The sequence below is a fragment of the Portunus trituberculatus genome, chromosome 30, assembly GCF_017591435.1.
Source record: "Portunus trituberculatus isolate SZX2019 chromosome 30, ASM1759143v1, whole genome shotgun sequence".
NCBI lineage: Eukaryota > Metazoa > Arthropoda > Malacostraca > Decapoda > Portunidae > Portunus > Portunus trituberculatus.
The window spans coordinates 10,888,866-10,910,249 of record NC_059284.1 but is presented as its reverse complement, the minus strand read 5'-3'; the positions used below and the strand labels follow the sequence as shown (position 1 = coordinate 10,910,249).

The window sequence follows — 21,384 nt, the reverse complement described above, 5'->3', positions numbered from 1 at the left end:
GATGGAGGGGAATGATATGTGTGTGGAGGGAGGGGAATGTGGGCAAGGGAGAGGGTAAATGAAGGTTCGGAGAGAGAGAGAGAGAGAGAGAGAGAGAGAGAGAGAGAGAGAGAGAGAGAGAGAGAGAGAGCTGACCTAACAAATGAAAATGTAATGAATACCATACAAAGAAGAAAACGATTACTTTGAGATAACACACACGGACCAAATGAAACACTGAAGCGAAACACGGAGCGGCTCCCGGAACAATTAATGGACGGGGCACTCACCACTCAGAACCCTCATTCCTATTTCTACTTCTGGCTCTTTAAATCTTACTTAATCACCTGCGCTACCGTATACCTGGCGGCCAATCAGATACACCCCTTACCTGCTCACCTGTCTAGGGGTTTAGGAGGCACAGGGACCCACGAACTGACTCCCCTCTCACCTGTTCACCTGGGGATCTCTTCATTAAAGCTTCACCTGTACTGGTTATGGTAGGGCGTGGCCTGGTATGGGAGATTTAGAAGTGCTCACCTGTCTTTAATTAACTTGTCTTACCTGTCTCACCTGTGTCACTGGAGAGAGGGAGAGGGAGGGAGTAGTGTCAACATTGGCGTGTCAATATATTGCCAAATGGTTCACGTGCAGGTGTAATTAGATGTGTAAATAATTACCTGTTGGAATGTTTAATGGAATGTTTAGTAAGCGTTTGGAATGGTGTGGTGAAAAATAAATACTGTGAGGAGAAGCACCAGAGAGAGAGAGAGAGAGAGAGAGAGAGAGAGTAAATCTGAAACATATCTGCACCGGGCCTCTACTACATTAAAAAGTCTCTACATATTTAAAGTTACATGTATGTTTAAGAGCAATTTTACGACTCTAGTGACAGATTAACAAGATTTCCACATTATCAGCAGGAAAAAAAACACTCTTGAGAACCCAGCAAATCACATATGTGGCCTTTGAAAACCAACCTTGGCGAGAGAGTAAAACACTTAACTATAACAGTCTTGAAAACCCAGCTAGTCATTTATGTGGCCTTGGAAAATAGAAATATGAGTTTTTAAGGGTGTTTTTAACTTCTGCATAAGACCCTTTTAGAAAACGAGATGGAAGCGAAACAACAACGAAGAACAGTAACACGACTTTCCTACTGCTTTAACACAGCCCAATCCTTGAATTACACGCTGGGATGAATGAATGGCACAGCTCACACGCACATCCATTTACTTAGCAGTTCCCCATAGCCATTACCATCCCAAACAGTGTTACCAGGCCGGGAACATCACGCTTCGTCTTGATATACAGGAAAGCGGCAGGCGACAGAAGGAGCAGGGAGAGAGAAGAGGAGAATATAGTCAGATAGGAAGCAAGAAAGAGGGAGAATAGTGAGGGAAGAGAGTCAGGAAAAGTCAGGGAGGGTCAGGGAAGGGGGAGGGAGAGGTAGGCCGTCCGTTTTAACTGGTCCGTGGAGTGGAGAGCGATAATGGTGAGTTAGGAACGTAAAAATAGACCGCCAGGGAACCATTGCTTACCAGGCCGAGTCCAGGAGAGATGGGAAGGTTGTGCGGGTGGTTGCTAGTGCCGGGGAGGGAGGTGATGGGAGAGGAGGGGAGGGAAGGGAGTTACTGTTGCTGGGAAGGGAATAAAAGGGAGAGAGGAGGAGAGGGAGGTATAGGAGGGGAGGAATAGGAAAGAAGGGGATGTTTAGTGGATACAAGAGGGGGGGAATGGGGAGTTCCTGGTTATGGGAGGGTGAGGGAAAGAAGGGGAGGGAAATGAAGGGAGAGAGTTGCTACCTAATATTAAAGGAAATTATTTATGAAGGAAGGAAAAAGAAAGAAATGAAGATATATTATTTGTTCTCTCTCTCTCTCTCTCTCTCTCTCTCTCTCTCTGGTAGAAGGGTAGAGACAATTGACATGCTTGCCTGAAAAAGGGGAGAAAGAGAAGAGAAAGAATGAGGCAGAGAATGGAGGGAGGGAAGGAATGGAGGGAAGTAAGAGGGGGAGGGAGGAATGGAGAGAAAGAACCTTACGAATTCTAGAGAGAGAGAGAGAGAGAGAGAGAGAGAGAGAGAGAGAGAGAGAGAGAGGGGGGTTCTGAAGAGCTTGATTGCGAGAGAGAAGAAAGGATGAAGGAAGAGGTGGCGTTGGTGAGAGGAAGGGGTGAAAAGGGTCTGTTTGTCTGAGAGTGAGAAAGAGAAAGCAAAAACAATACCAGAGAGAGAGAGAGAGAGAGAGAGAGAGAGAGAGAGAGAGAGAGAGAGTATAATGAATTTAGTTCTCATAATTTTCGTGTAATTAACAAGAATGACGTGTGGAATTTAATGCAGAGATTCTTATTGTCAAAATTACGAGAGAGAAATGTCAGTTTTGTTTATTGCAGTGTGGAAAGTAAGTGTGCAGTAAATGTTTCCGACGCAAATTTACGTCTATTGCCAGCGTCATTTAATACCTGGTCTCTGGTGTCGAGGTGAAATGTACTTAATCCTGCTTCATATTCATTCTGTTTGCTATCTGGTGATTTTATACAGCTTCAGAAACTTAAGTCGGTGTTAAAAAAAGTGAAGACTGTAGCCATTAATCTTCTGACCTCCATACGCCTTTCCTAATGTCAATAGAATCGTCCTAATATCCCCAAACTCATTTTACTTACTATTTGGTGATTTTGTACAGCTTCAAAAACTTATGTCTGAGTTAAAATATTGAAGACTGTAGCCATTAATCTTCTGACCTCTATAGACCCTTGGTAATGTCAATAAAATCGTCTAATGGTACCCAAACTCAAGGTAAAATTGCGTCCTAGTACTGGAGGGGTTAAAAGCGTTTTCCTTCTCACCAGTATTATGTAAGGAAATGAAGGATGCTATACGAAATTATCAGAGCTTGTACGTGGCAGTCCCTTGAATAATGTGTTCAGAGATTAGTGAGACCTATATTCTAATCCTGGTGTTCTTTATCTTTCTATACCTTCGTTCTCTTTCGTTCTCTAGTCCTTTATTATTCTTTTAGCTTTCCATTTCTCATTCTCGCGTCTTCCAGTAGCCTTTTTTTTTTTTATTCATTTCTTTCTTTTTATCTTCCAGTATCTTCCTTTCCTTTCCTTTAGCATATAATTATTCCTACACTTTACTACGCCTTTTACTGCTGTTTACTCTTCCAAACTCTCTAACCTTCTACAAAACTAATATTAAGTTGAGAAGCTGTGGCAATGAAAATACTGCACCTTTTCTCGTTTTCCCTTCTAGCATCTGTTTTTGTGATCCTCCTTCTCTCTCTCTCTCTCAAATATATACAGTGAAGCACTAGGCACCATTTTTCTAGTGGATGTGGCAAGCTGGCTGTCCCTCACCTGTAATTAAGATACCTATAGCCTGGGATGCAAGAGGGAATTTGAACCCACCAATATACATGCAAATAAGCCCCAGTTTCAGTACACTCCCCATTCAGTCTCGTATGCTTATAATAATTAGTAAACGATATAAGTAAATGAATAAATAAAAAAACCTTCAAACTTAGTAATAGTAGAGGCAGGTTGGGTTAGGTTTAGGTTATGTTTAGGTTTAAATATGTCACATGGTTCTGCTCTTCCTCTATGACAATGAAAGGTTTCACTGTAACAAAGTACATTTTTATTAAAGTAAAAAGTATAAATATCAATACTGACTCAATTGTAGCAGCGCCGTCACTTGTAGCAGCGATGATGACATGATTAATAGTAGTAACAGAAATTATACTAAAAATAAACTGATAACTGCATAAAGCTGCCCATGAGGTACAAAGTGAAGATAAGATGAGTGTGACCTGACCCCCACACTGCCTGACTGTACACTGACCCCTATTAGCATTCTGAAGCCCTGTAGCAGCAGACACGCTGACTGACTGTAGGGTTTCATTGCAATGGAATGAGTAACTCTGAGGATGCAAATCAGTGCACCCTTTCATTTGACAACACTACTGGTACATGAATACATAAACAGTTTGGCAAAATTATGTTCTGTAATTAAAAATCTGATTAGTCTCAAATGTATGTAAATTTTTCAATATACTGCGAGTGAAAGCGTTTCTCTTATGTGTGTCGGAATTCCAATTGAAGTGTAGCGCTTGTTGAATTAATTGTGATGTGACTATTGGGTAATAATGACAGGCAGTGTGAGGTGTGAAGTGAACCGGCCTGCAATGCCTTCACCTGCCTCTTATTAACACTATTTCTCAAAGCCACAGGAATAAGTTTGATTTTTAGATTTTTTTCCTTTACAGACACAGATTCCTTGTTTAACAATAAAATTAAGAAAACTATCTTGATCTTGAAAACTGATACCTTTTATAAGAATATATGTGTATAATAAAGGTAACATAAGCAAAATAAAAACTCTCCAGACCAAATCAAGATGGAATGAGAAATAATTAATTCAAGCTCAAAATATTAATCTCAGACAGGTATGAGATATACTTGGTAATCATCAGGGAGATTTATAAATAGTTCTGAAATTTATGAATGGCAAAGATTGGTTGATATGTGTGTGGGTTACAAACTGATACTACGTGTGTCGGCTTGATGTCTTCTTGCAGCTTCCCTATATTCTTACTTTGTTATGAGTATTTATTGTAAAGCATGGCACGTTAATGGAGCAGAGCCTTATAGATAAATAAAAAAAGTGAATGTTTATGATTGTGGTAAATAAATAAGAGTGAATGTTTATGATTGTGGTCTTTAGTTTTGTGAGTCAGTGTTCCTTGTGTGACTTGAGGTGCTGCGCGAGGCCCCGGGCACTCGAGAAAGTCTTGTCACACTCCACACAAGTCCAATTTTTCTCTCTGAAGTGACACATCATGTGTTTTTTCATGTTACACTTGAGGGTGAAGTTCTTCCCACACACGTCACAGGTGAAGGACTTTGTGCCGGCGTGTATCAGCGAGTGGCGATTCAAGTCGGATTTGTGCAAGAATTCCTTCCCACAGATGGTGCACGGATACAACCTGACCTCCGTGTGCACCAGCATGTGCTTGTTGAGGTAGTTCTCCTGGGCAAATGTCTTCCCACACTCCTCACACTGGTGGGTCTGCGTGTCGTGGGACAGGAGGTGTTTATTGAGCACGTCCCTGCGCTGGAAGGTCATGGGGCAGGTGTGACACTGGTAGCTCCTCTTGGCAGTGTGGATCCTGGTATGCCGAGTGAGAGCCGTCCTGGTGAGGAAGGAGGAGTGGCAGAGTTGGCATTGGTGCGTCTTGACCTTGGAGTGAGTGAGGAGGTGCTGTTTGAGGTAGCATCGTTGGGAGAACAGCTTGCCACACTCCTGACACTGGTGGGACTTCTCGGAGTGGGTGGCACGGTGGCGCTTCATGTTGTTCCCTGAGTAAACTGTTTGCCACACACATCACACTGGGCTGGCTTGTGTTTTTTCTTCTTCCGTGGCTTCTTCTTTTCCACAATTGGCTTTTCCTTGGTATGGCTGGCGAGATGACGCTTCATATTATCCAGCTGTGAGAACCACTTGCCACACACGTTACACTGCCCTGGCCTGCGTGTTCTCTTGGCTGGTTTCTCCTTGGCCTGGTCACTTGGTTGTGGTGGAGATGAAGCGTCATGGCCTGCTTGTTGTGGCTCCTTACACTCCATACTGCTGCTCATGTCCCATCCTGCAACACAGACACAGGTTCAGGTTGTTCTCAGGAGCACCCCTTTAAGTATCCTTTATTATGTTGCTAGTGTTTCTTTTACTTTCCCTTTGCCTCTGCATCACCACCCCTTTATGTATGCTTTATTGTGTTGCCACTGTTTCTATTACTTTCTTTTGCCTTAATTGTCAGGACTTATGCAGGGTATTCTCTATTAGGATGATGGATTTATATGGCCATTCTTGATGTAAAACTAAGAGGTGTTAGGTCATTTCATTATTAATTCCTACAAGGTTAGAGTAGTGAAGGACTGTTACTCAGGTTTGGTTAGGTTAGCCCTCACTGCTGTCACACACCTGCTGTAATACGTGAAGTGTGAGGAACAGCACTGTCCTAATATAGTGGTCTCCAGATTGCCTCGTTTTCCAGCTCCCTCTTCGCAGCTGACATGACATAGGAATGAAAATATGATCACCAAAACTAACCTAACCAAACTTAACCTAACCCTAACCTTAAACTAATCTAGCTCGCATAACCTAACCCCACTATTGGTCCGAAGGGTTCTAAGGAAGACCCCACACAGATTATGTTTGCTAGGTTAGGTTAGGAGAGGTTTAAATTAGAGTCAGGTTAGTTTTGGTTGTAAATTCATTCCCACATCTTGTCAGCTGATTGGAAGAGCTGCAAAGAGGGAGCTGGGAAACGAGGCGAGCTGGAGGGACCACTATATTAAGACAGTGCCTGAGTAACAAGAGGCAGTTTACCATTAAGACCACTTCTCTTCCCACAAAGTTTCTCATTAGCTAGCTTCCTATCATTCCACGCCCTCAAAACAACACAACACAACACAAGACAGAGGTAAAACAATCTTACAACACTATAGCGTCAGAAATAATGTCAATTTTATGCCTTGGCGTGAGAAGCTAGTGGTGTTTACTGAGAGAGGCTTACTGAAGAGAACTGGGTCTTCACCATACACAGATTCACTCACCACACACCACTGTCCTTAACTCAAATAACTATTCATTAGGTTGACACACGAAGATCAGCTGGGCGGGGGGAGGGAGACGGGTGGTAGCTCTTCTTCTGCTTCTTCTTATGACCTTTTACGTTTTATATAGCATCGTAGGTCCTGGTTCCCTCCGGTGTTCTAGTTTTGGTCCTTCCACACCCTGCAGGGAGAGATGAGAGCTACAAAGCGGGACACAATTTTCACGGTTGGGTTTTTGTTTACCTCAATCTTGCCGGGGCGCTTGTGTCTTGATCTTGGGCTTGACGCTCAGCTAGGCCGGGATCAGGGTTCTTGTAGGTATGCGTGAAAATAGGCTGCATGTCCTTGTGCTATAGGTCATTACATTATAAAAGTCTAGGTATATGAAAAATGCGGCAGAGAGAGAGAGAGAGAGAGAGAGAGAGAGAGAGAGAGAGAGAGAGAGAGAGAGTTTGTGTCACTGCTACACTCATATCCTCAAATCTTCACTTTATTGTTGTCTTTCTATTGCACTTGCCATTCAAAACACGCGTCACATAAATTTTAAATGTAAACAAGAATCATGTTCGAAAAACAAGGTTCTATTGAACTTTCTAGCACTGAAACACACTGAGTAATCAATAATGAGGCCAGTTTGTTAATGCTTTAGCTCCTTCAGTACCATGACGCCTTTCCGTATTCATTTTGCTTACTATATGGTGATTTCATACAGCCTCAGAAGCTTATGTGTGGGATTAAAATAGTGAAGACTGTGACCATTAATCTTCTGACCTCCATAGACCTTTCCTGCTACCACGCCTATGATACCCACACAGACTACCTCAGGGCTCATAAGGTTCCATAGATCTTCGCTGCCCTAACACCACCACCACCACCAAGAACAACAACAACAACCTTTCCTGATATCAATAAAATAGTCTAATCGTACACAAATCAAAGGATAAAAAAGTGCCCTATTATTTAAGGGGTTAAAAGAAATGTTGATAAATTATGGGGATGTGAGGTGAAAGTGGATATAGACACACACATATTTCATGCAAGGACAGTCACGTGTAAACCTGACAGCTCCGGAAGCACCCTTTGTGTTTTAACATGTGTGTCATCTCACTAATACGAGCCTATATATGTAATCAATCTGGCATTATCAGCGCATGACATTGTTTATCTACACCTGTCATATTGCGTACGTGGAAAGGTATGTGGTGTAGGTGTATCTGCATGCAGGTGTGTGTGTGTGTGTTAGTTCAGTACTCAGAAACGCTTTGCTCTCTCACCAAGACAATTTTCCAAGGCATGATTTTCAAGAGTATTTCTTCAGTTAATAATGTAGAAATCTTGTCAATCTGCTTCTAAAACCGCAACACACCTTAAAAACTCGTGTAAACTTAAGTAAAATCTTTTGAAATAATGAAGGTGAGGCACATAAGTGTTTGATAATACGAATCAAATGTCTGTTGATCCATCATCGTGTCTGTCACCCCAGCAATGGCCGTCCAATCTGGCAGTCCCTCTTGTGTCCCGCCCACCTGCCCCCGCTGCCATTGTCTTGATGGATTTGTTTACAGTTTTACACCTTCACCGACTTGATTTGATAAGTGGTCAGGTATTATTATTATCATTATTATTATTATTTTTATTATTACTATTGATTACCACTATTCAACTACCTCGCACACTTCCATCTGTCACTTATTCCTCTTACTATTACAATTTTCTCATTTCTTTCTGTTACTGCTACTGCTACTGCTACTACTACTACTACTACTACTACTACCACTACCACCACTTTGCTGCTACTACTACTTTTACCACCATTACCACCAATTCTACTACTACTACTACTACTACTACTACTACTACTACTACCACCACCTAACATTCCACCAATCGCTTCCTTGTAGTACGGCAGAACACTAGACCAGTACCGTGCGCCTCAGACAACACAGGATGGCAATGCATTAGGGAGTTAGCAGCGGGATGCGTATATTTATAGCTAAACATATGCAGGCAAACTTAACCCTGCGTGTATAATTAAGCCTGAATAATACAGTTTTACGGCGCGGATAAACATTAAGTACGCGCCATTTTGCACTGTGGAGAAGGGGGAAAAAATAACCCTTGCGTAGATGAGCTTATTCCTCAGTGTGCAATGTTGTTAGAGTAGAACAGTGTTACGAGGGATATTGATACTGTGTTCTGCCTTTGTACAGTGCCAGAGGGAGGACGGGAGGAGGGAAATGTATATACACCTTTTTAAATCAGCGAAGCATGTTATGAAATGGATCAGTATTGTGGAAGATTGAATGCTGGTAAAGGGAGGGTTATGTACGTGTTTCTTTGAGTATTAGTGCAAGGAAAATGATGTTGTAGCGGTATTATGCGTTAGATTTAGTAGTAGTAGTAGTAGTAGTAGTGGTAGTAGTTAGATGTAGTGTGTGGTGTAGTGAGGGCAGGGAGTGATTGTGAGTTATAGCTTATAAACATTTCTTGATATCGTTTTTCTTTCAGTATTACAGCAGAGAAAGTAGTCGATCAGTATTTTATGTAAGGTGAAAGAAAATGGGAAGAGGAAAAAAGGAAGGAAGGAAAGAAAGGGTAAAGAGAAAGAGAATTGATAAATGGTGCAGTAGAAGGAACATTTGAAGAAAATCAGTGTTATATGTAAAGTGAAAGAAAAAAAATAAAAGGAAAGGAAAGAAAAGGTAAAAAAACTTTTGTGTATAAGGTTAAAGAAAATGGGAAGAAAAATGAAAAAGAATAAAGGAGAGAAAGGAAAAGAAAGAACTAAATAGTGGTATAGTAGAGGGAAAAATGAAGCAGATAAGTGTTATGTGTAAAGTGAAAGAAAAAAAAGGAAGGAAAATAGAAAGAAGAAAGAAAAGAAAAAAGGCAAAAACAGGAGAATAACTTTCCACAAATGTGAAGGAATGAAAAAGGGAATATGTATGTGATTGAATTAAGTTGAAGCGAATATTTTTTTTTATTGGATAGTGTTTAGAGTTAAAAATGACTTTGTGTTAGATCGATGCGTTTCTTTGAGCTTTATAACGAAGGAAGTTTTGAAATCGATCAGCGTTATTACGTAAAGTTAGAAGGTAGAAGAGGGAAAAAATTACTCCCTTCTACATCGACGTATGCTTTTTTTTTAATATTACGAAGAAAAATTATATAAGAGGGATCAGGTTTATATATGAAGTTGATCGATGGGAGAGTGAAAAAAAATAAAACTTCTCTTAAGATCAATGCATTTCTCTGTTCTCCATTGTCACCTTAGGGAAATAATGATGACTAGCGTGAGTCTTGTTCTTGTTCTTGTTCTTGTTCTTGTTCTTGTTCTTGTTCTTGTTCTTGTTCTTCCTATTATTATTATTATTATTATTATTATTATTATTGTTATTATTATTCTCCTTTTTGTTCTTCTTTTGTTGTTGTTGTTGTTGTTGTTCTTCTTCTTTTTCTTGTTCTTGTTCTTGTTCTTCTCATTTTTTCTTCTTCTCCTCCTCCTCCTTCTTCTTTCTTTTTCTTCTTTTTCTTCTTCATCTTCTTTTGTTGTTGTTGTTGTTGTTGTTGTAGCTGTTATTCTTCTTTTTTTCTTCCTCCTCTTCGTTTTCTTTTACTTGTTCTTGTTCTTGTTCTTATTTTTATTCTTGTTCTTGTTCTTGTTCATCTAACCTAACCTGACCTAACCTAACCTAACCTAATCTAACCTAACTAAACCTAACCTAACCTTACCTAACCTGTCCTAACCTAACCTAACCTAACCTGACCTAACCTTAACCTGATCTAACCTAACCTTAACCTAACCTAACCTAACCTTAACCTTTCTCATAAGGGTTCGCATCTCTTCACTAGGTTTCCACTGTTCTGTGTCCCCACTTGCTCCTTCCCTTGAATGAATAATGTACGTAAATCTGAACCGTGACAGGAGAATGATATTGGTAAGGCTATCATACTTGGTCCATAATAGCAATAAAGGGGAATAGCGCTGAAACAAAGGAAGTAATGGTGGAAATTAATAATAAATGTAATATTGGTGTGGTACAGAAAAAAAAAGGCATATGGATTAATGTATTTCTTTGTGTAGAGAATCCTTGGAAATTATTTTGTTACGACAGTGATGGGTGTTCAAAGTACTTTTCAACATTGGTGTAGGAAAGTGACGTTTGATCTGTACAGGGACTGGCAGGTAAGTGAGCCTTTTCTGAACTCTATCTGTTACCCTTGGTCAGTTTTTCTCATCTTAAGTAAAAGAAAAAAATACAAAAAATACAGGCTGGATTTCAGCGTTGTAGAAAGGAAAAAAAAAAAAAAAAGAGTAAATTTGCACGGGGACTGGCAGCTAAGTGGGGCCTTTTTTTCATCTCTTTCTGTTGCCTTTGGTTCATGTTTCCCCTCTTAAATAAAAACACAACAAAAATATACACTCGAATTAAACGTTGATGTAGAAAAAAGGAAAACATGAATTGATCTGCACGGAGACTGGCAGCTAAGTGAGCCTTTTTGAAACTCTTTCTGTTGCTTTTGGTCAATTTTCTCCTGCTAAAAAAAACAAAAACACGAAATATAGACTCGAGTTAGGTGTTGATGCAGAAAAAGAAAAGGAAAACATGAATAGATTTGCACGTGAACTGGCAGCAAAGTTAATATATTTTTTAAACTCTCTTTGTTACCTAGATCAATTTTTCCTCTTGAATAAAATTAACAAAAACACAGACTCAGGTTAAGCGTTGATGCAGAAAAAAAATAATAATAATAAACCTGCACGAGAACTGGCATCTATGTGGGCCTTTCTATTAACTCTAAATGTTACCCTTGATGAATTTTCCCTTCTTAATTAAAAAAAAGGAACATAGACTCGAGTTAAGCTTTCATGGAGATAAAGAGAAAAATGAAATGGGTACCAGAGAAGCACAGTGAATGGAAGGCAAGGAAACGTGGCGTGAATGACAGTTTTTTGGGGTTTACAGTCACCGGTAGCCTTCACACCGGTCCCTTTCATGTTGTTTACTCACTTAAGCTCTTGCTGGTTAATCTATTTTCTCTTTTTTCTTTCATCATCTGGTTTTATCAATCTTCCTTTCTTTCACTATCAATTTTATCAAGTTTCTTTCTTCCTTTCACTATTATCTTTTATCCATTTTCTTCCTTTCTTTCAAAAATTGTATCCATTTTTTTTTCTTTTCTTTCACTATCAATCTTTATCCGATATTTTCTTTATTTCGCTATCAATTTCTACCCATTTTCTCGTTTTATTATCAACTTTTATCCATCTTCTCTTCTTTCATCAAGTATCCATCTTCTATTCTTTCACTATCATCTTTAATCTATTTTCTTCCTTTCTTTCAAAACTTTTCTCCAATTTCTTCCTTTTCTCTCAGTATCAACCATTTCTTCCTTTTCTTTCACCTTCCTTTTTTTTCACTTTTATCCATTTTCTCCTTTTCTTTCACCATCAACCTTCACCAGTTACTTGGGGTGTGGTGGAGGTGTGAGCGAGTGTGGCTTTCTTGGAGGCACCACAAAGTATAGTGAATATTTAATGGCGCATAGATTCCCCGTGGCGTTGCGCTCATGTGATACTGGTGATACTGGTACTGGTGATTCATGTAGTGGTGGTATGTATGTAGGAAATTGATGTTTACGCCCCGAAGTCCCTGTGTTGCATTAATGTTGTAGTAAGACAGAGGATGTATTGGGAAACGCTTTGCTCTCTCGCTATAACTATTTTCCAGAGTCACACAGATGAGTGGGCAAGCTCTCGAGACTCTTTCTACTGTTAACGGTATAGATAGCTTGTTAATCTGTCAGTATAACCATAAAAAGAACAGCCATAAAAATCTTGCATAGCTTTAAATAGAGGCTGTTGAATATACTGGAGTTGTTTTCTTTACTATTTCTACTGTTAACGATATAGAAACCTTGTTAATATGTCAGTATAACCATAAAAACACTTTTAAAAACTCAAGTAGCTTCAACTAGAGGCTCTTGAAATAAGTACTGGGGTGTGACACAATATAATCTGTTAGTTACTGTTAGTCGCTGTTCTGTGTTTTTAAGACTATTTCTATCTTTTCAATCTGTCAATATAACCATAAAAACACCCTTGAAAAGTCCAGTAGCATCAACTAGAGGCTCTTGCAAGTAATACTGTAGGTGTTCTGTGTTTTTAAGACTATTTCTACTGTTAATAAAAAAGAAACCTTCTTAATCTGTCACTAAACCATAGAAACACCTTTAAAAACTGCAGTATCTTCAATTAGAGGCTCTTGCGAGTAGTGGAAGAGTAGAGGAGGTGTGACACAGTATAGACATCGTTGTTAGTGCTGGTGTGTGATTCTAAAGACTATTTCTACTGTTAATCCGTCAGTATAACCATAGAAACACTCTTAAAAACTCCAATAGCTTCAATTAGAGAGTCTTGCTAGTAGTATTACAGGTGTGACGCAGTATAATCGTTAGTATTACTCGCTATTCTGTGTTTTAAGGCTATTTCTACTGTTAACGATATAGAAACCTTGTTAATCTGTCAGTATATCTATAAAAAAACACCCTTAACCCTTTCAGTACCATGACACATCTTCATATTCATTCTGCTTACTATTTGGTGATTTTATACAGCTTCAGAAACTTATGTCGGGGATTAAAATAGTGAAGACTGAGGCCATTATTCTTCTAACCTCCATAGACCCTTCCTAATGTCAATAAAATGGTCTTATCGTACACAAACCTCAAGGTAAAAATGCGTCCCATTATTGTAAGGGTTGAAACTCCCATAGCTTCACCTACAGGCTCTTGAAAGGAGTGGAATAGTGAAGGAGTGGTGGAGGTGTGGCGCAGTATGGTCCTTATTTCTGGTGTGTGTGGCGGCCTTGTCTTCCTGCGTGTGGATTGATTGTTATGTGTCGTGGTGTGAATGATTCAAGTGAGAGTGATGGCGTGGTATCAATACGTATCTACAAGTAGTGTTATTGTTACTACTACTGCCCCTGTCTTGTATTTATTGCATTTTTTAGCTTCCTGTTTGCCTCCTTTCTTTTTCTTATCCTTTTTACTCATATATATTATATCTTTCTCTAATTCTTTTCTTTATCTCGTTTATTTTTTCTTCTTTTCATTTTTTTCTCCTTTCTGTCATTTTTTCTTAGCTTCCTTTCTCTCTCCTTCACCCTCTCCTATTTTTTCTTTATTTATCCTCTCTATTCCTATTTTTATCCCTATCTTTGTGTTCATCTATCTTATTTACATAATCTTTCTTACCTTCCTATCTTTATCTATCCTTCCATTAATTACATATTCGATTCATATACCCCATTTTCCAATCCTCTTCTTTCTCCTATCGTCTACTTTCACACCTTCCATTATTCCATGTTAACCTTCCTTTCCTCTCTCCTCTTTCCTTCCTCCTTTCCCTTCCACACTACATTCTACCTTCACCTGCTTACCTATGCACTCCTATACCTGCTTAGCTGCTTAACTTACCTGCTTACCTGCGACTTCCTGCTCTACACAAGCTCATTACGTCATTAATTACTTCGCCAGGTGAGTGACTGGAACCATTAGTGCGTCATTAGTACTGGTGTTGAGGAGGATTTAATTGGTGCAGTGTCAAGACCGTGAGGGATGTGTGTTATCTGTTATTAGAGCGAGAGAGAGAGAGAGAGAGAGAGAGAGAGAGAGAGAGAGAGAGAGAGAGAGAGAGAGAGAGAGAGAGAGAGAGAGAGAGAGAGAGAGAGAGAGAGAGAGAGAGAGAGAGAGAGAGAGAGAGAGGTAATTGGTTTTGATTATCTTTTTGTTTTTATTCTTTAATTTTCTCTTTTTCTTGTTTGGTTGTGCGTTTTTTTGGGGTGTTTCTCTCTCTCTCTCTCTCTCTCTCTCTCTCTCTCTCTCTCTCTCTCTCTCTCTCAGAGGAGATGAAGAAAAACTAGTCTATTTGGCTTTAAACTGTTTATTATTTGTGTGTGTGTGCGTGTGTGTGTGTGTGTGTGTGTGTGTGTGTGTGTGTGTGTGTGTGTGTGTGTGTGTGTGTGTGAGTAGGTAACAGATAAGTGAGATAATGAAGTGGGGAAAGAAAATAATCTCTCTCTCTCTCTCTCTCTCTCTCTCTCTCTCTCTCTCTCTCTCTCTCGCCTTACCTGGAGTGCAGCCATCAGCGGGGCTCAGGTGATAGAGCTGCTGCCATCCCACGCATAATGCCGCGCCTGACGGACACTCGCCTAGACGCTGACGAATAGAGGCGCCGCACACCTGCCCACGCGTACCCAGCTCGCTTACCCACCTAAGAGAGAGAGAGAGAGAGAGAGAGAGAGAGAGAGAGAGAGAGAGAGAGAGAGAGGAGGAATTGCTTCTTTTAATTTTGTTCTGCTTTCGTTGTTTATTTTTCTTTTTGTTTGAGTGTTTGTTTTAATCTCTCTCTCTCTCTCTCTCTCTCTCTCTCTCTCTCTCTCTCTCTCTCTCTCAGGTGGGTAGGCAGAGAGTTAACATTACTGAAAAAAATAATTAAAAACACTAAAATGAATGAACTGGCTGGTGAAATATTATGAGGTTTAGTAAATTTAATGTAAAGCAAGGTTAGGTTAGGTTAAGTTAGGATAGGTTAGATTGGGGCATGTTACCTTAAATTCAGTTCCCTGTTAGTAGAGTTAGATTAGGCTAGGTTAGGTTAGGATAGAGAGCCATCATTCAAGTGGGCCTTTTTTAAATCTTTTTTTTTTTTTTGTCCTTGGCTGGCCCTCTTCCCTACATAAAAAAAGGTTAGTTAGGATGTTAGATGAAGGTAAATTTTTGCTAGACTTGCTTTACCTATTAGAAGAGTTAAATATAGTTAGGTTAGGTTAGTTTTGGGATTAGATAAAGGCATATTATTGTTAGATTAGCTTAGGTTAGGTTAGGTTAAGTTAGCATGGATTAAAATATAGTTAGACAAATTTATATTAGGTTAGACAGTCACGGAGGAACCAGCAACATGTATACCACTTCGCCTTTGTTGACGTTCGTGAAAATCCAACAGAAATCCGGATTCCTATCAGTGCGTTTGTCGTGAGTCGGGTTAGAGAGGAGGAAAGAGAAGAGAAGTAGAGAACATGCAGTGGCCGGCGTTGCTGTGATGAGGGAGGGAAACGTCAGACTAATTGGGTAGTTTAATGCTTGTTGGGGGTTATTATCTGTGCGTGTGTCGTGAGAGGAGGCTGTTAGCGGCGATTTACGTGCGGGAGTGTGCTTGGCGAGACTGAGTGGCCGCGTGCACCGGGCAGAGACTGATGAATGAATGACCCTTACTCTTGTTTTGCCTGGTAGGATTCGATACTAACGAGAGGAGAACGACTGAACTTACTCCTCCTCCTCCTCCTCCTCCTCCTCCTGTTGCGCTATTCTGGTTAATTGTTTGTGTTTTGTGTTGATTTGTTTGTCGTTTCCATGTCTAAGTCTTGTTTCTGTCTGTTTGTGTTTGCCTTGGTGGTGGTGGTGGTGGTGTGTGTGTGTGTGTGTGTGTGTGTGTGTGTGTGTGTGTGTGTGTGTGAATCATTTGTATTGCACTTCCCTTATTCACTTTTTCTTTTTTTTTTCTTTCTAATGAGACTCTTGTGTGTTGATTTTCAGTCTGTTAGTTTGAGTTTTGTTCCCTTTCTTTTCTTTCCTCATATTTTTTTCCATCCTTTTTTCCCAATCTTGTTTTTCCCATTTTTTTTCCATTTTTTTTCTATCTTTTCCTCCCTCTTTTTTTTTAATCTTTTTCCTCATCCTTTTTCCTATCTTTTCATAATTTCTTCCCATTTTTCCCCATCTTTTTCCAAATTTTCCCATCTTTTTTCTATCAACTTTCCCCCATCTTCTTTTCATCATCTTTCCCCGATCTTCTTTCCCATCTCTTCATCTTTTTTCCCATCTTTTTCCAATTTTCCCCATCATTTTCCCTCTTTTTTATTTTATTTTTTCCCCCTCAGCGTGTTTATACTTTCACGGGATTTGCTATTCGATCAAAATTTGCCTTCATCATAACTCACCATTTTTTTTGAGCCCACTCGCTACCACTACCATCGTTTCTCTCTCTATTTTTGTTTTCATCCATTCATGTTACCTTGTCCCCACCACCACCACCACCACCACCACTACTGTATAGGAACTGGCAGTATATTCAGCATTTTTCTCTCTCTTTTTATGGTCATGCTTGTTTGTATTCCCATCACGGGCTGTTTTGGAAATGAGTTTGTGCTTGTGTTTCATTCACCCCTTTACACTCTCGCTCTGCTGTTTGTTCCCACCTGTCCCCGCTCAGCCGCCGTGTTATGATACCTACCTCACTCTATTTTTCCACTTCTTTCACCTTTGTTTTCATTTACCTGCTCACCCAGTCCTTTATTTTCCGCCTCATTCACTCAATATATATTTTTCCATCCTTTTCAGTTGATTCTTCCTTTTTTTTTTTTTCTTAGTTTCAATTTTGGGTCTTTTTCTTATTCGTGTTTCTAATTTCTTGATTCCTAACTGAGTATTTGTCGTTCCTTTTCATGCTTTTTATTTGATTTTTTTTCTGTCTCCCAGTTTTATTTCTGTTTCGTGTTCTGGTCCTTGATTTTGTTTGATTCTTTTTCTTTTTATGTAAGAGGGAGAACTAGCAAGGGCAAAAAAATGAATATTAGACAAAAAAAGGCCCACTTCAATTGTAGTCTCCATAAAAGAATGAAAAGAATCAGTCAAAATTCAGGCCAAATGTTGATGTTTAGTTTGTGCCAGATTGACTTATTTTTTTCTCTCTTCTCACTCATTCTCGCATATACGTTTACTCTTCCTTTTATTTTGGGTGTAATGAAGCTATTTTTCACTTGGTTTTAATTTTTTTTACCCGTGTGTGTGTGTGTGTGTGTGTGTGTGTGTGTGTGTGTGTGTGATATTGGTCTCAATTATTTTGTATCGCATTCTCCCAATTTTCATTTTGTTCAGTTTGTTTTATTATGTCGAATCTTTTTATTGTGTGTCTGAAACTAATTTATTTGATTCGATTTTCCTCTTTTATTTTGTTTAGCTAGTTTAGTTTATTTATTTTCTTTATTTTCTACGTCTATATCAGGTGTGTTGTTATTTATTTATGCCTCTTGTTATTTTTGAACCAGTTTTCTTCAGTTACCTTGAAGTCAATGAAGGTTTTTTTAAGTTTTTAGCCTTTCTTTCACTTTTTCATTTCATTCATCCTTTTATTCACAGTTAGTATTCTTTAGTTATCCCTCTTATTATCTCCCTTTGCCATTTTCTTCCTTTTCTTCACTTACTTTCACTTACATTACCTTGAAGTCAGTGGAATTTTTAAGTTGTTTACCCATTCATTCACTCTCATTTCATTCATCCTATCATTCACAGCTTCTCCAACTCCATTCATCTCAGTTTGATGTACTTTTTTCCCGCTGTGATAACCTCTCTTCGCTAAGCTTCTTATGACGTGAGTGGCTTTAAGACAGAAAAAATGAGAGGAAAAAAAAAGAAGAGATTTATTTTTTTCCACGTGGAGACAATTAATAGGCGATCACGATTCAACTAAGTGGCGCACGAGACAACTTTTAATCCCAGAAACTTACCAAAGAGCCACTTATACTGAGAGAAGCCTTGAAAAAAAAAAAAAAAGAGAGAGAAACAATTAATGGGGATTGGAACAAGTGGCAAACGCACAACTTGTTAAACCGGGATCTCACCACAGCGCCAATAGAGTGGTGAGGATTAACAAGACACCTCGAGTGGCAAATTGGCCCAACCCATTCAAGACTCTTTCTATACAAACTTTGAGGCAGTGGCAATTATGTGGGGGTTTTCATATATGTTTTTATATATTTTTTGTAGCTTTTAGTCTGCGTTCCTTTCATAGATAAAAAGGAGGGAAAAATAAGAAATATACATCACTTTTTACCTTTTTCCTTTCTTTATGTCCATCTTTAATCCCTCCTTGATGTGGATTAAGTGAGTGGAGTTGTGGCGTCAAAGAGTGTCAGTGGGTTTCTCTTTTTCATCCAGCCAAAAAAGGTTAAGTTTAATTCATGTATTTCTCTGAGCAGGTTACTTTTTTCTAATAGCACGTAGTTTGAGGCCAGTGAAAGTGTAGGAAAAGGGAGACTGTGTAGTGTAGAGTGTGTAGGGTCCCAACAGTCTTTCGTCCGTATTCAGAAACGCCTTTCCTTCTCACTACGACAATTTTCCAAAGCCACAGAGATAACTAACCAGGTTTTCAAGACAGTTTCTCCTTTTAACCCCTTCAATACTGGAAAGCACTTTCATCATGAGTTTGGGTGTGATTAGACGATTTTATTGACATTAGGAAGGGTCAATGGAAGTCAGAAGATAAATAGCTAAAATTTTCACTTGTTTAATCTCTACATAAGTTTCTGAAGCTATATAAAATCACCAAATAGTAACCAGAATTAACATGAGAGGGTTAATAAACTAGAAATGCTGCCAGTCTATCACCAGAACCAAAGTACTTTTAAAAAACACGAGTGTCTTCAACTAGAGCCTTTGGAAAGCAGTGATGGTGAGAGAACAAAGGGTTTCAGAACACGAGGCCTTATCCTGCCATGTGCCATTAGCTGGGTGTGAAAAGACTGTGGAGGGAAGTGGTGCAGCCTGCCTGGACTGCGTGGACTGCCTCTAAAACACACGTTGGTTAGTATCCCTATGGCGGTGTATGGCGGGTTACCTGGCTGTGGGGAAAGGAAGTCCAGGGTGTTATGGGAACTTACGGCAAGGAAAAGGGAGGTTACGGGGAGGCAAAGAGGGAGGTTATTGTGCCGCGTGGAGTTACTGGTGCTGTGTGAGAGAGAGAGAAGGAAGTTGGTGGTTGTGAGTGTTTGTGAGTCACCCGAGTAGGGAAATTGTGAGGGAGGGAAGGGAGGAGGAAGTGTGTGTGTGTGTGTGTGTGTGTGTAAGCTTCGAGTCCATTTGTTTTACACCGGTGGCGAAACCCTTACCCATTTTCTTATTCTTATCTAGCCCTACGTTCTTATTGTCTCTTAATTGCTACATGACACACACACACACACACACACACACACACACACACACACACACACACACACACACACGAAGCTGAGTAGTGGCTGGCCAGTTTTATGAGTGTGTAAGGGTCCCTGTGTGTGTGTGTATGGGGGGTGTATGGCAAGGATGGGTGAGTAGGGGGCGGTGTGGGGCTCTGGTGTGTAGGGTGTGTAGGGGAGGAGCGAGGGAAGGGGGAGGGGGCGGGTTGGCTTGGGGTCCGTGGATGTAAAAATGAATTAATTGAAAATTATATATTCATAAGTGAGGGTCATTCGGCGGCGTGTCATGTTGCCGAAATTTAGCGCAGCCGGGTGTGACGTGTGTGTGTGAGAGAGAGAGAGAGAGAGAGAGAGAGAGAGAGAGAGAGAGAGAGAGAGAGAGAGAGAGAGAGAGAGTGTGCGTGTGCAGTTAGTGGCTAATCATCAACATTCTGGTGGTGTGTGAGAGCGAGTGTAGTGGTATGCGTATGTATGAAGAGTTGAGTGTATGTGTGTATGTATAGTGTATGTGTGTGTATGTATGTTTGTGTCAGTACGTGTGGTATGATATATGTGTACAATTATTAGCGATTCTGTGTATGTATGTGTGTATGTTTAAAAGACGTAGATAAAAAAATGAAAAGGGAATATGGTAGTGTGTGGGTGGCGAGCTGCATGTATGGGCGCCTCTGTATGGGAAGGGTAATTAAGATGCAAAGGACACGTGCATATGAAGCGTGTCACTCTGATACCGTTCATTATACCTGCCAGTTCGTTATAGGGAGTGCGGTGGTGGTAGTGTTGGTGGTGGTAGTGGTAATGGCGGTGGTGGTGGTGGTGGTGATAATGGTGGTGGTAGATACTGTTTCTCTCTCTCTCTCTCTCTCTCTCTCTCTCTGATTTTTGAGGTGATTGTGATATTCATGGTAAAAAAAGCAGAGATAATAATAACGATTTGGGCACCTGTAGACTCAGAGAGAGAGAGAGAGAGAGAGAGAGAGAGAGAGAGAGAGAGAGAGAGAGAGAGAGAGAGAGAGAGAGAGAGAGAGAGAGAGAGAGAGAGAGAGAGCTAAACTACCCACTCCCACCCTCCCACACACACACCCTTCTTCAGGAGTGATTTTCGGTGTAATAATCCTTTCCCCGGGCAGTCTCCCTCATGCCGCCCACCTTCAGGCAACAAAAATGAAAGCCTGCCTCGCTTGACTATGCAAATCAGCTCCTTGGCTCCCGAATATTAGCCCAGCCCAGCCAGGAATATCCGTTTAATATCCGCACGAAACCACCACCACCATCCTATTTTTATTACTTGGAGGACATAATCACACCACGCAGGAGTATCACCCAGCACCAGGGGGTTCCTTGTGGCAGTACCTGGGGGTCCTATGACTGTGGCCTTTCCTAGTACTTCCCTGTGGCAGTAAGTATCCCTCCTCTTGTTTCCAAGATGAGAAAAGTGATTTAACCTTTTCAGTGCTGGGATATATTTTTTACATTGAATTTTGGGCATGATTAGAGTATTTTATTGACATTAGGAAGGGTCTATGAAGGTTCGAAGATTAATGGCCTGAGTCTTCACTACTTTTAATCCCTGCACAAGGTTCTGAAGCTGTATAAAATCACCAAATAGTAAGCAGAATGAATATGGAAATGCGTCATGGTACTGAAGGGGCTAATACCTAATTTAATAGTACATGTACCTGGATTTAGCGGCTGCACCAGTGGGCCTTTCAAATTACCTCCTACCTGGTGATTGTACCTTAGAATTTGTATGAGCACCTGTGATCTTGTGACC

At 40.1% G+C, this 21,384-nt stretch overlaps 1 protein-coding gene across 1 annotated transcript; it reads right to left on the bottom strand.

Annotated features, from left to right (window-relative positions):
• Positions 1 to 3,602: 3,602 nt before the first annotated feature.
• LOC123510884 (gastrula zinc finger protein XlCGF7.1-like) lies at positions 3,603 to 6,886 on the bottom strand. The gene is given in 3 exon segments (XM_045266335.1): positions 3,603 to 5,346; positions 5,349 to 5,627; positions 6,841 to 6,886. Coding segments are annotated over 2 exon segments (903 nt in total). The 5' UTR covers positions 5,620 to 5,627; positions 6,841 to 6,886; the 3' UTR covers positions 3,603 to 4,714.
• Between the last annotated feature and the right edge of the window lie 14,498 nt (positions 6,887 to 21,384).